Here is a 13013-nt window from a genome sequence, read left to right as displayed (position 1 = left end):
AAATTTCATGGTAGGAGTATTGTGGAATGTAACTGATTCAGAAGACATTAATATCCCAGAGTGCCTTCATTTTCATTGTGAACACTCATCATTTTGCATAAGAAGTGCAGCTAGTTTTGAATTTTTTTTTTTTTTTTTGTAGAGACAGAGTCTCACTGTACCGCCCCCGGTAGAGTGCCGTGGCGTCACACGGCTCACAACAACCTCTAACTCTTGGGCTTACGCGATTCTCTTGCCTCAGCCTCCCGAGCAGCTGGGACTACAGGCGCCCGCCACAATGCCCGGCTATTTTTTTGTTGCAGTTTGGCCAGGGCTGGGTTCGAACCCGCCACCCTTGGCATATGGGGCCGGCGCCCTACTCACTGAGCCACAGGCGCCGCCCAGTTTTAAATTTTTAAAATGTCAGAAATTCTTTCATTGCATTGGTGATGGTTCTTCAAGCTCAATACTTCATTCTTTTTTGAGACAAAGTTTTGTTCTTCCACCTGGGCTGGAGTACAGTGGGGTGATCATAACTCACTGTAATCTCCAACTCCTGGCCTCAAATGATCCTCCTGTCTCAGCCTCCCAAAGTGCTGGGATTATAGGTGTGAGCCACTGTGCCCAACACCAGTACTTTATTCTTAGTACTATTTATGCTAACCAACATTTTGCTATGGAAAATGTTTTATTTCTCCCTAATAATCTGCCTTATGAAGCAAGTGGGAGTAGCTAAGACAACAATGGAAAAAGCACAATGAGGAGAAAAGAACTCAGTCTCACATCTCCGAACACTGACATTGATTGTAAAGATTTGGAGGTTAGAATTTCCCTGAATCCAGTTATGTCTTGTTTTTATTTTTCATTTTCTTTTCTTACTCCTTACTGGTATGTCAAGGGCATTCTTGAAGGAAAATGTACTGAAGGGTGGGCAACAAGACAATGAATGATCTGTATGAGAAATTAATAGATGAAAAAATTTAATGGTTTATGAGTTCAGAGCAGCCTCAGTTCCAGAGTTTCTTCTTCCTAGCAACAGCTGACACATTAATCTTACTGAATACAGGTACTTTTCTCAGTAATTTATAATTTTTAGCTCTTTTAATTTCCACAAAAGCCCTCTGAGGTTTTATTATTATTCCCAGTTTACATTTTAAGAGGTTGGGGTTCTAGGAAGTTAAGCAACTTGCCTGAGGCCCACACACCTAGTGAGTGGTAAAGCCAGTGTTTGAACTCATTCATTTCTGCTTCAGAGTCTGTGCCTTTAATAATGTAATATGGGGCAGTGCCTGTGGCTCAGTGAGTATGGTGGCGGCCCCATATACCGAGGGTGGTGGGTTCAAACCTGGCCCCAGCCAAACCGCAATAAAAAATAGCCGGGCGTTGTGGTGGGCGCCTGTAGTCCCAGCTACTCAGGAGGCTGAGGCAAGAGAATTGTTTAAGCCCAAGAGCTGGAGGTTGCTGTGGGCTGTGATGGCACAGCACTCTACCGAGGGCAACAAAGTGAGACTCTGTCTCTAAAAAGAAAAAAAAATAATAATATAATATGTTATATGGCCTCTCTAACTTGTAAGTGAGTGAACTAGTGTTGACACTCCTCTTTTGTTATAGAGGAGGATTTGGCAGGAGTCTGATGCATTGAGGATATTACTTAACTGAGGACCTGCTCTATGGTTGGGAGTTGAAAGTGTGTAAGACAGAAAAGTTTCCCACCCTCAAGAAACATGTCTTTCAGGGCGTAGTCTGATGATAAAGAGAAACAGACAAGGCAATTTCAGATTATTGGTGCTATGAAGAAAATTAGCTGGTGTTGGTTTTGCAGCTAATTGCAGGGGCGGGGTCCTGCTGTAGGCAATGTGTGACAAAGTTTTTAATATACAGATTTCATGGTGTTAGGATACTACCTCCCAAATCTTTTTTTCTAGTTAATCCCACCGCTGCTGAAATAAATGAGAGTGTTAAATATAAAAATGAATTTATTGGCTGGGAACTTCGGCTCACACCTACAATCAAGTACTTTGGGAGGCTGAGGTAGGAGGATCACCTAAGGCCAGGAGTTCAAGAAAAGCTTGACCAATATAGCAAGACTCCTTCTTTACAGAAAAATAAATACTAGCCAGTTGGAGTGTTACACCAGTAGTCCTATTTACTCCTATGTCTCAGCTACTCAGGAGGCTGAAGCAGGAGGATTGCTTGAGCCTAGGAGTTTGAGGTTGCAGTGAGCTATGATGATATCACAGCACTCTAGTCCAGGCAACAGAGCAAGACCCTGTCTCAAGAAAAAAAATTTGTTATGTAAATCTGCAGTTAGCAGTTAGATTCTATTGAACTTGTGATAGAGAATTATGTTCTTCTGAAGAAATACAATTAGAGATAAATACTCTTTTAAAAGTCAATAAATTAAAAACAAGGCCATCTACCAGCTACCATGCATACCAGGCTTTAGCATGACATGCCAGGAGGTTTGGACTGATGGAGTAGACACTGGCTGTTATCCATCGTACACTACCAAAAGTCAGGGCCTCCATGTGCTAGTCAGTGTATGTATATTGTCTTCTTCCTTTATTTTTTTGGTACAGTCTAGGGGAGGAGCTTCGAGTCATATACTTTCTTTGAAAGGAGTTCTAATGTGATTATATTGAGTGCTCTCTATGTGCCAGGCACGTCACTATACAGTTTTATATATGAAGAAAGATGAGAAAGCCAAAGGATTTAAGTAACTTGTCCAAAGTCAAACAACTAGAGAATGTTAAAGTCAAGATTAAACCCAGGTCAGTCTGAGACCATGCTTTATATGACCCTACCTTTTAACTCGATTGTTTTTCATGGTTCACTTCACATTGAAGAATATGTAAGAGCTTTTAAAATTGAACTTCAAAGGACCCTCTTAACTTCATCTAGTAGAAGGGCATTGAATTCTTCAGGTTTTCTAGTTTCAAATGTCTAGAGTAATTAGATTGCAAAGATCAGCTAGTAGAGGAGAGAGTACATTATGAGTATGTATATGCAAAGTTAATGTGTTCCTGGCATATCTTTTGATAAAGTAGAGGACAGTCAGCAATTTTCTATTTAAATCATTTAATGGAATTGGAATTAGTTTAAGACAGACATAGATTAACTTGCAAATTGATTTTTTAGATTTCTGTGCTTATTGGATTTAGTGTCCATATTAATACATTAGCCTTTGATTTGGTTCTTTTCATTGGTTTTATAAGGTCAGACAGGTACTTTAATTTTAGAGAAACAAAGTAAACTAGTTTTTTTCTTGTTAGCTATTTAATATCCACTATGTTTTATATTAAGTCATTTTGATGCTGAAGTTTAATTTTTGTGGTCCTTAACTCCTGAAAGCCTTCTATTATGAATTTTGAATTTATTTTACTCAAAGTAACATACCAAAGGGACGCCACAGAAGTGATTTGCACACATATGGTCAGGGCAGACAACCAAACCTGAAACAAACCATCAGTGGGGCCAGTCTCCTCTCCCCTATACTGGTATAAGACAGGTTAAAAAAGTATGTTTTCTCTTTTACATTGCCCGATTTGGTAACCACAGTAAAATGTGTTAAGGACTTGAAATGTGGCTGGTCTAAATTTAGATGTGTAGTAAATGTAAAATATACACTGTATTTTGGCAAGTTAATAAGAAAAAAGGATTAATAAGTCTCTTTATATTGATTACATGTGAAAAAATACTTTGGATCTTTGGGATATGTGTGTATATATTTTTTTGCAGGGGGGGAGCATGGGAGGAGAAAGGTCTTACTGTTGTTTGGGCTTAAGTATACTGATACATCATAGCTCACAGCAATCTCAACTCCTGACCCCAAGTGATCCTCCTGCCTCAGCCTCCCGAGTAGTTGGGACTATAGACGCAACACTGTGTTTTGCTAATTTTTCTATTTTTGGTAGACACAAGGGTCTCACTAAGTTGCTTAGGCTGGTCTCGAACAACTCTACCTCAGGTAATCCTCCCGAAGTGCTAGGAGCACAGGTATGAGCTCCTGTGCCCAGCCTAAAATATTGAAATCAATTTTACTCTTCTAGTGTTTTTGATAGGGCTACTAGAAAATTGCATATGTAGCTTGCTTTTATGGTTCACATTATATTTCTATTAAGCAGCACTAATGTGTAATCGACAATGTTTATTAGCAACACAGGCAAGGAGAAAGCGAACCAGTGATGTTCTTTAAATTGGCTTATTTAAGGGATTTGTTCGCTAGAGTTCTACTTTCTTACACATAAAAACTTTTTTTTGTTGTTTTTTCTTTTAAAGTAGAGACTAGGTCTCACTCTGGCTTAGGCTGGTCTTGAACTCCTGAGCTCAAGTGATCCACCCATCTTGACCTCCCAGAGTGCTAGGATTATAGACATGGAGCACTACACTCAGCCTCATAAAACTTTGAAATATTTTAATACTAATTTTACAGATCTTTCTGCTGAGGAATTGAGAAAGCTGTTCAGGAAGACTTTGACAAACCTGGTATATCTATAATTCCTATTAGGGTTTTTTCCTTTTTCTTAAAACTGAAACTTGGCGTAATTAGTTGTCATAATAAAAATGTTTTAATACTTGGACCTGTATTGCTTGGGTTTAAGGAAAATCTTTTAATAACAAAGTGGATACATAAGTCTCTTGTGGAAACTTACCCCCAGGTACAGCTGTTGCTAGGAGAGGTGTGATTTAGAGCATTCATTAGGGTGATAGGTGAAAGAAACAGAAAAGTGATTGAAAACAATTAGTTTAATGTGGTTAATAATATAGGTCATAACAAAATTTTAATGAATCAAGATATTTCTTTTTATGGAAAAGCATAAATCACATTGATTCTTTAAGACATTTCCTGTATTTTATTAAGAATAAAATAAATTGGGCTCAGCGGCTAGGGCGCCAGCAATATACACCAGAGCTGGTGGGTTTGAACCTAGCCCAGGCCTGCCAAACAACAATGACAACTACAACCAAAAAATAGCTGGGCGTTGTGGCGGCTGTCTATAGTCCCAGCTACTGGGAAGGCTGAGGCAAGAGAATTGCTTAAGCCCAAGAGTTTGAGGTTGCTGTGAGCTATGATGCTATGGCACTCTACCAAGGGTGACATACTAAGACTCTTGTCTTAAAAAAGAAAAAAAAAAAAGATAAATAAAATAATAAAATAAATTGGAAAAAATCAGATTTCTTGGTCTGCAATATTGTTTTTTTGTTTTGATATACTTTATTTTTTGGCCTTGATGTAGTTTGATATTAGGGAACATGATAAGATTAGCTATTTAAATTTATGAATATTTTCATTTTTTTTTTGTTTTTTTTGGCCCGGGCTAGGTTTGAACCCGCCACCTCTGGCATATGGGACCGGTGCCCTACTCCTTGAGCTACAGGCGCCGCCCTATGAATATTTTCTTAAATAAAAAATTAAAGTTACTAAGCTTTCTGGCTCAGCGCCTATAGCTCACTGAGTAGGGAGACAGCCAAATACACCAAGGCTGGCGGGTTTGAGCCCAGCCTGGGCCTGCTAAAGGACAATGACAACTGCAACCAAAAAATAGCCGGGCATTGTAGCGGGTTCATGTAGGCCCAGCTACTCAGGAGGCTGAGGCAAGAGAATCGCTTAAGCCCAAGAGTTTGAGGTTGCTGTGAGCTGTGATGCTACGGCACTCTACCAAGGGCAACATAGTGAGAGACTGTCTCAATAAATAAAGTTATTAAGCTTTCTAGAAGTAAAATTCATCAATAAGCCCTACACTAAGTCTACTTATTGTAAGTCTGAATAATTTATCTGACTACTCTTCCATGGCTCTGGAGGAGTTGAAGGATTCATCTTTATAAAGTTATCTATAAATGGCTTTGTAGTTACTTTTTTAAAAATACGAGGTACTAATACCAAGATCATACACTCAATATGGTCTAAAATTCAAAGATGACTACTTTGTTATTAGAATTGAAGTCGTTGCTTGGGTATTTACTCCGGTAGGCACTTCTAACTGTAGACATTTCTGTGTGTGTTGACTGTCTGTGGCGGCCAGGGGAAGTGGATACCCTAAGGCAATATGGCTTTATCACTTGGTCATTTGCTTCCCTGTTTTATTTACTGGCAACATAGCCAAGGAGAAAACGAACCAGTGTTATTCTTTACATTGGCCTACTTAAGGGGTTATTGTCCAGAGTTCTACTTTACTGTACATACAATTTCTAATATATTTTAATATTAACTTTGTAGATCCTTCTGCTGAGGAATTGAGAAAACTAATGATGTTGCATGGAGGTCAGTACCATGTGTATTATTCCAGATCCAAAACAACACACATTATTGCCACAAATCTTCCTAATGCCAAAATTAAAGAATTGAAGGGGGAAAAAGTAATTCGACCAGAATGGATTGTGGAAAGGTAAGTTTAATTTTTATTAAATTAAATTAATATTTTTAAAAAATTGGAATGTTTATTTCTCTTTAAATGTATAATCTAGTGCCTCTTAATTGACACAGTGAAATTGTCTTAGACAGCACTATTATACTCTTTGTTCACATTGATAATTTACTAGTCTAGGATTTGGTGTCCTATTAAAAGTATTATGTGAGTGTTTTTATAATCTAAGCTGTCAGGAATTAGGGGAGATGACTTAGATAAGCAGGAGCATTTATGGGAAGGGATTGATGAAGCCTGTATTTCATACAACAGATATTTATGCACCTATTAGGGGCTAGGCAGTGTTCTCTACTTGGGCAGTAACAATGAAACAATAAAAAATCCCTTCACTACCTCTTGGAGCTTACATTCTGTTGGGAGAGATAGATAATAAACAAGAAGCTTGATATATGAGCAAATTATATCTTGTTTATTAGATAGTATCTGGGGGGTTTTTTTTGGTAGTTTGTAATATTACTATTAACTATTTCTCAATGATTGTTATAGTTTCCCTGCTGTTGATTTGGAAATAAATCGTAAATCAGTGGTGGCCATTCATATTAACTTCCTGAGTTTAAATATGTCATCAGAGCTTGGCATCTGTAGCTCAGTGGGTAGGGTGCTAGCCACATACACCGGAGCTGGCGGGTTCGAATCCAGCCCGGGCCTACCAAACAACATTGACTACAACCAAAAAATAGCCGGGTGTTGTGGCAGGCACCTGTAGTCCCAGCTACTTGGGAGGCTGAGGCAAGAGAATCACTTAAGCCCAAGAGTTTGAGGTTGCTGTGAGCTGTGATGCCATAGCACTCTACTGAGGGCGACATAGTGAGACTCTGTCTCAAAAAAAAAAAAAAAAAAAAAATTATCAATAAATATGTCCTCTGGAACCTTGATGATGCCAAAACTTAGCAGTTCATATTTTGATCTGGTATATGATATATAATGTATATGAGTGTTGCTGGATTTATAAAAAACGGAAGTAAAAATATTAAAATTAGAATTTTATGTATGGATGAACTGAAATCAGAATGTGAAAGAGTAATCAGATTGTATAATGAGGTGCTAATTAAACAGACTTGGAAATTATCTTCTTAATTCAGTGGCCAATCTTTTTTCCTAATTCCAGCTTTTACTAATTCTGATACCTTCCATTAACTACTCCATATATTGAGTATTGCTCTGTTCCTTTGTATTTATCCACATACATTCAGTGAGAAGCAATATAGTAGTGGGAAAGTCCAAACTCAGTAATTCATGACCCATATGACCCCATATAATTTTAGAAACATGCAGTCACTAAGAACCTCATTTCCTCATTTGTAAAAGAAGGCTGTTATCTACCTGCTGTGGTTATATGAGAAATAGAAATTGTTTGTATGACTTACCTAACACAATGCCTGGCACATCGTAGAGGTATATGTAAGAAGTGGCTGTTATTTAATTTTTTTTTGTTCTATAAACAGTAGCAAGTATTAGAAAATCTCCAAAGTTCAAAAGTACATTACTACCTCCAGAAAGACAAATGGATTTTACAGATTAAGGAACTTTTAAACTTTACTACTAGTTGTTAGATAGGATTGATTAAAATGGCTTTAGTTATGTGTCTCCTCATAAAAAACATGTGAAATTATAGTATAAGAGTATAGCATCACTCTGAGTTGAGCTGTGCTGTCACAGACAATCCTGTCATTGTGCTAGGGCTTGAATTTTTATCTGAGAGCAATAGTTGGCTTTGGAGGGAATGAGAGAGCTCCATGGACAGAGGAATAGAGAGCTTGCCAGAGGGACTTGATTCACCTTGAAAATGGTGTTTTACATGACAGCCGTTTCCTTTACATCTGCTCTTCCTTACTGAATGCAGCTAGGGAGATAATACAATAGAAAAAGCAACTGAGGTAGTTATACATTTTAAAATTTACTTTAATTGATTTTATTTTAATCTGGAGTCAGGCTTAATCATTGTTTTTAAATAATTGAAAGTGACTTTGGACATCATGATTTTATTTATTTTTTATTGTTAAATCATAGCTGTGTACATTAGTGCAATCAAGGGGTACAATGTGCTGGTTTCATATACAATCTGAAATATTATCATCAAACTGTTCAACGTAGCCTTCATGGTATTTTCTTTGTTACTGTATGAAGACATTTGTATTCTGCCTTTAGTAAGTTTCGCCTGTACCCATTCTCATTTTGTATATAAGAAGGCAGGGCTAGTAAGTTTCACTGACTTGCCCCCAGAGCAGAGGAGGATTTAGAAGTGAGGTATTCTGATTCCTGTTTGGGTCTGTTCTTTGCCATTTAATTAAGCTTATTGCAAATGAGTTGGCCCATAATGGAAATGAATCATTTTGGCCTATGTCTTTATATATAATAAATGTCAAGCGTCTTTTATGTTATTGCATGGACTCCTTTTGGTTAAATCATGACACTGTTTTCATTTGCATTCTAATCCCAATCTGGTTGGTCTCTTCTTGGCAGTGTTTTAATGAGATTTTATTATACTTAAACATTTAAACATTGTATTACCCTGTTTCCCCGAAAATAAGATAGTGTCTTATTTTAAGGTGTGCTCCCAAAGATGTGCTAGGTCTTATTTTCAGGGGATGTCTTATCTTTCCTGTAAGTAGGTCTTATTTTTGGAGGATGTCTTATTTTTGGGGAAACAGGGTAGTTATTTAATGGGGATGATACATGCTAGTCTCTTCTGTATTTAACTGTTTTACTTTTTATTGGAACAGTTTAAAAAGGAACCAACACTTCTGGGTGTGTGGGGTGTTGCCTTCATTACAATGTCCTGATGTGTGTGTATGTGCCATTAAACCTGAGTTAATGTAGGCGTGATTATAAGGCTCAGATTTCTAAGAAGCAGGGGAGTCTGTTAATGAGAAGCCTGTGTACATTATGAGATTACATATGAGATTATTTTACTAAAAACTTTGTTAATCTCACACTTGCATATAGTGTATTGTAAGCAGTGATTTTTAAATTTTTGCCACAATCCTTTTCTTGAGACAATTTTACATTGAAATTTGAAATAGCGTAGGTAATGAGAAGCTGCTGTGACATGCCCCACTGGCCCATTAAGCCACAGCAATTTAAAAACATTGACCTAAGTTTCTACATTATGAGATTACATATGAGATTATTTTACTAAAACCTTTGTCTGTTAATCTCACACTTGCATATAGTGTATTGTAAGCAGTGATTTTTAAATTTTTGCCACAATCCTTTTCTTGAGACAATTTTACATTGAAATTTGAAATAGCGTAGGTAATGAGAAGCTGCTGTGACATGCCCCACTGGCCCATTAAGCCACAGCAATTTAAAAACATTGACCTAATTCATTTTTGAACAAAGGAAAAGATGGGTACTTGAATGAATTGCAGGTAGGTATACAGGTATTAGATACTGTTTTTCTTTTATTGTTTATTATTTTTATTTTTATTTTGCAGTTTTTGGCTGGGGCTGGGTTTGAACCCATTACCTCCAGCATATGGGGCCGGCGCCCCACTCCTTTGAGCCACTGGTGCTGCCTAGATACTGTTTTTCTAATGGAAAATGGCTAGACATTGTGAACTATAAAAATATTTGATGTGGAAAATTATTTCACATAAAGAAATGCTATTATAACAAGCTATCGTAAAAAGTTAGAGTCCTTTGTAGTGATTTTGTTTGTGTATTAATTTTTATAAAATTTCCCAGAATCAGATTATAACTGCCAATGTGAAGTCACTGACAGTTGATAGAAAGTGATTCAGAAAACTGTTAGATACAAAGTTTTATTTTATAGATAACTTTACTGAGGCTCTAGGACAAGACAAGAAGTAAGATTCCCCCAAGTAGTTGAATATTTCACTTGCAATGAATATGTCTCATTGACCATATAGAATATAAACTTTTTCATACATATATCAGAATCTATTTCCAGTGTACATGAAAAACTCAGTGTATAAAGAAACCATGTAGTACTATCTTTTGGTAAAGTGAAAGGTTTCTTTATATCAGTTCCTTCTTGTTTGGGAATTTGGATTTTGGTATTTTGCTCTCGTCTTTTTATGGTAAGAATAGTAGAAAATGTAGGTACAGTTTCGTTGTGCCTTTAAATAAGCCAGGAAGTTAGTAAATGTTAGAAATTAATCCTTGAGAGATTGTTAAAAGAGAAGATTTTTTTTTTTTTTGTAGAGACAGAGTCTCAGTGTACCGCCCTCGGGTAGAGTGCCGTGGCGTCACACAGCTCACAGCAACCTCCAGCTCTTGGGCTTACGCGATTCTCTTGCCTCAGCCTCCCGAGCAGCTGGGACTACAGGTGGTCGCCACAACGCCCGGCTGTTTGTTTGTTTTTTTTTTTTTTGTTGCAGTTTGGCCGGGGCTGGGTTTGAACCCGCCACCCTCGGCACATGGGGCCAGCGCCCTACTCACTGAGCCACAGGCGCTGCCCTAAAAGAGAAGATTTTTTAAAAATACAGTATCAGATAATGTTTCCATCCATGTATCTGTAGATAAGATAATAGGATAAATAGGGATAATTAGGAGTATACAACTGATAAATAGTGATTTGGGCCTTAGATTTTTTTTTTTTTTTGTCTAACATTACTATAGTACTTTGAGCTGTAATTCCTTTTACTAATATCTCTGAGGATATCTGATTTGAGATCTGCAGTGTTTAATTGGCTATCTAATTTTGTAAGAGTCTCCATGGACTTATTTACATAAGCCTAAGAATTCTGCTAGGCCACATGGCTCTTGTTAGGAGTTGGACAAGGTCATAGAAGCCTGTGGGTGATCAGTGTTGACCATAGAGAGCACCTGTGGAGTCTGCAGCACCCTAGCATGCTGCCTTCGGGAGAAGTGAGATGGTAATAGAGCATTTTTCCTGTTCATTACTCCTTGGTTTTACCTGAGATGTGCAGCTAGCACATTGGGTGTACTTTCACTGTCTACTAATAACTTATAGCTATCCATGATGAAAAAATTGAAAGCGGAATTTAGGATTCTACTTCAGGTATTAAGTACCTATATTTCTTTTGGCGGGGGGTAATACTGTAAATACTGTAAGATGACAAAGATCCATAGTTAGCCAATTGAGACCATTATAAGAGTTGGATAAAGAATAAAGTAAAATAATAAATGGTCTAATTTAGGATTTTGATTGAAGTATTTGAATGTAACCTGTAGTTTTGATAAAACCTTTAAGATAAGATAATAAGTGCATTTGGGTAAATAAAAACTGAAATGTCTGTGACTAATATGTTCTTTACTATCATAATTTAGTAGTGTTAGCATTTGGAGATAGTTGATATAATTACATAAAAGACATAGTCTGTACCATTGTATAGTCCCATTTTTAGAATATATCATCAATATGTTTTCCTGTGTTCACATTTGTTGACTCAATATTTTAAATTGTTTTCTGTAAGCCAGTTCAGTTGTTTCTTACCTAGTTGTTATTTTTTAAAAATGTTTTATGGCATGGTGTTACTTTCTTAAATAAAAATGTCAAAGCTCTTCGATTTATGAGACAATAGAGAAAGTATTTTTAGTTTGTTATTAATCTTTCTCCTAAATAATTAAGTGATGACTTCTTTAGTATATATTTCAGGTTTAAAAACCAGAAATATTTTTGAATTATTTCCTAATACTTAAGGAGCCTGTTATAAAATTTGTATGGTAGCATAGGTATATTGGTTGGTTATTTTTTATTTATTTATTTATTTTTGAGACAGAGTCTTCCTATGTTGCCCTCAGTAGAGTACTGTGGTGTCACAGCTCATAGCAACTCAAACTCTTGGGCTTAAGTGATTCTCTTGCCTCAGCCTTCCGAGTGGTTGGTACTACAGGTGCCCACCACAACACCTGGCTATTTTTTGGTTGCAGTTGTCATTGTTGTTTAGCAGGCTCAGGCTCGAACCGCCAGCCTCAGTGTATGTGACCAGTGCTCTACTCACTGAGCTACAGGCGCTGAGCCTAGTTGGTTATTTTAAAATTCGGAATGAAAATGATTATTTTTAAAGGTAACAGTAAACTCAGTTTATTAGCAAATAAAAATCAGTTTAAGACATCTAAATTAGTTTTAATTTTTAAGTATAAAAGGAGATAGATGTTTGGGAGTTTTCGTTAAAAGTGCCAGTACTGCCTAGTCCCACAGTTAAGGTGTTCCCCTGAATTTTGGAGATTGTGTTTATAAGTTGTGTACATGTGGTACAAATAGGGTGTACTGGATGGTCTCTGTCCTCTGATCATTCATATCTTCAAATGGCCTTGTGTTGTATCATTCTTATATACATAGAAATAATATAAATTATTACTTATAAATAGAGATTTTTTTTTATTTTACATTATTCACTTTTATTAGACCAGACATGTATTGCGAAAATTGGGAATTCTTGTTCAGTTTACTTATCCTGGAAAAGCATAACTTGTAAGATGAGATTTGATAAAGTCTTAATGATTCTATGTTAACAGTTAATGGGGATAGTGGTAAATGTTAAAGTCAAAAAGGTTAAAATATTGACTAGTTCAGCTCTGTGCTTGGAGTTTTTCTCACCCCATTCTAAGATACTGTATTAAGATCACTAAAACAGCAAGAAGTAGTAAACAGTGGCCTCTTGGTGATGAAATACTTCT

At 36.7% G+C, this 13013-nt stretch overlaps 1 protein-coding gene across 3 annotated transcripts in view; it reads left to right on the top strand.

Annotated features, from left to right (window-relative positions):
- REV1 (REV1 DNA directed polymerase) overlaps positions 1 to 13013 on the top strand; it is a 74989-nt gene that overhangs the window by 22855 nt on the left and 39121 nt on the right. For 2 of the 3 annotated variants that reach the window (XM_053588378.1, XM_053588377.1), the window contains exon 4: positions 6197 to 6365. In XM_053588378.1, the coding sequence (XP_053444353.1) occupies positions 6197 to 6365 (169 nt within the window). Of the gene's footprint in view, positions 1 to 1968; positions 2011 to 6196; positions 6366 to 13013 lie in introns of those variants that run through there. The other variant, XM_053588379.1, reaches the window with a different exon arrangement.

The sequence above is a fragment of the Nycticebus coucang genome, chromosome 4 (assembly GCF_027406575.1).
Source record: "Nycticebus coucang isolate mNycCou1 chromosome 4, mNycCou1.pri, whole genome shotgun sequence".
In the NCBI taxonomy this organism is placed as follows: domain Eukaryota; kingdom Metazoa; phylum Chordata; class Mammalia; order Primates; family Lorisidae; genus Nycticebus; species Nycticebus coucang.
Note: the sequence above shows the minus strand (reverse complement) of the source record. Positions and strands in the feature narration are given on the sequence as shown.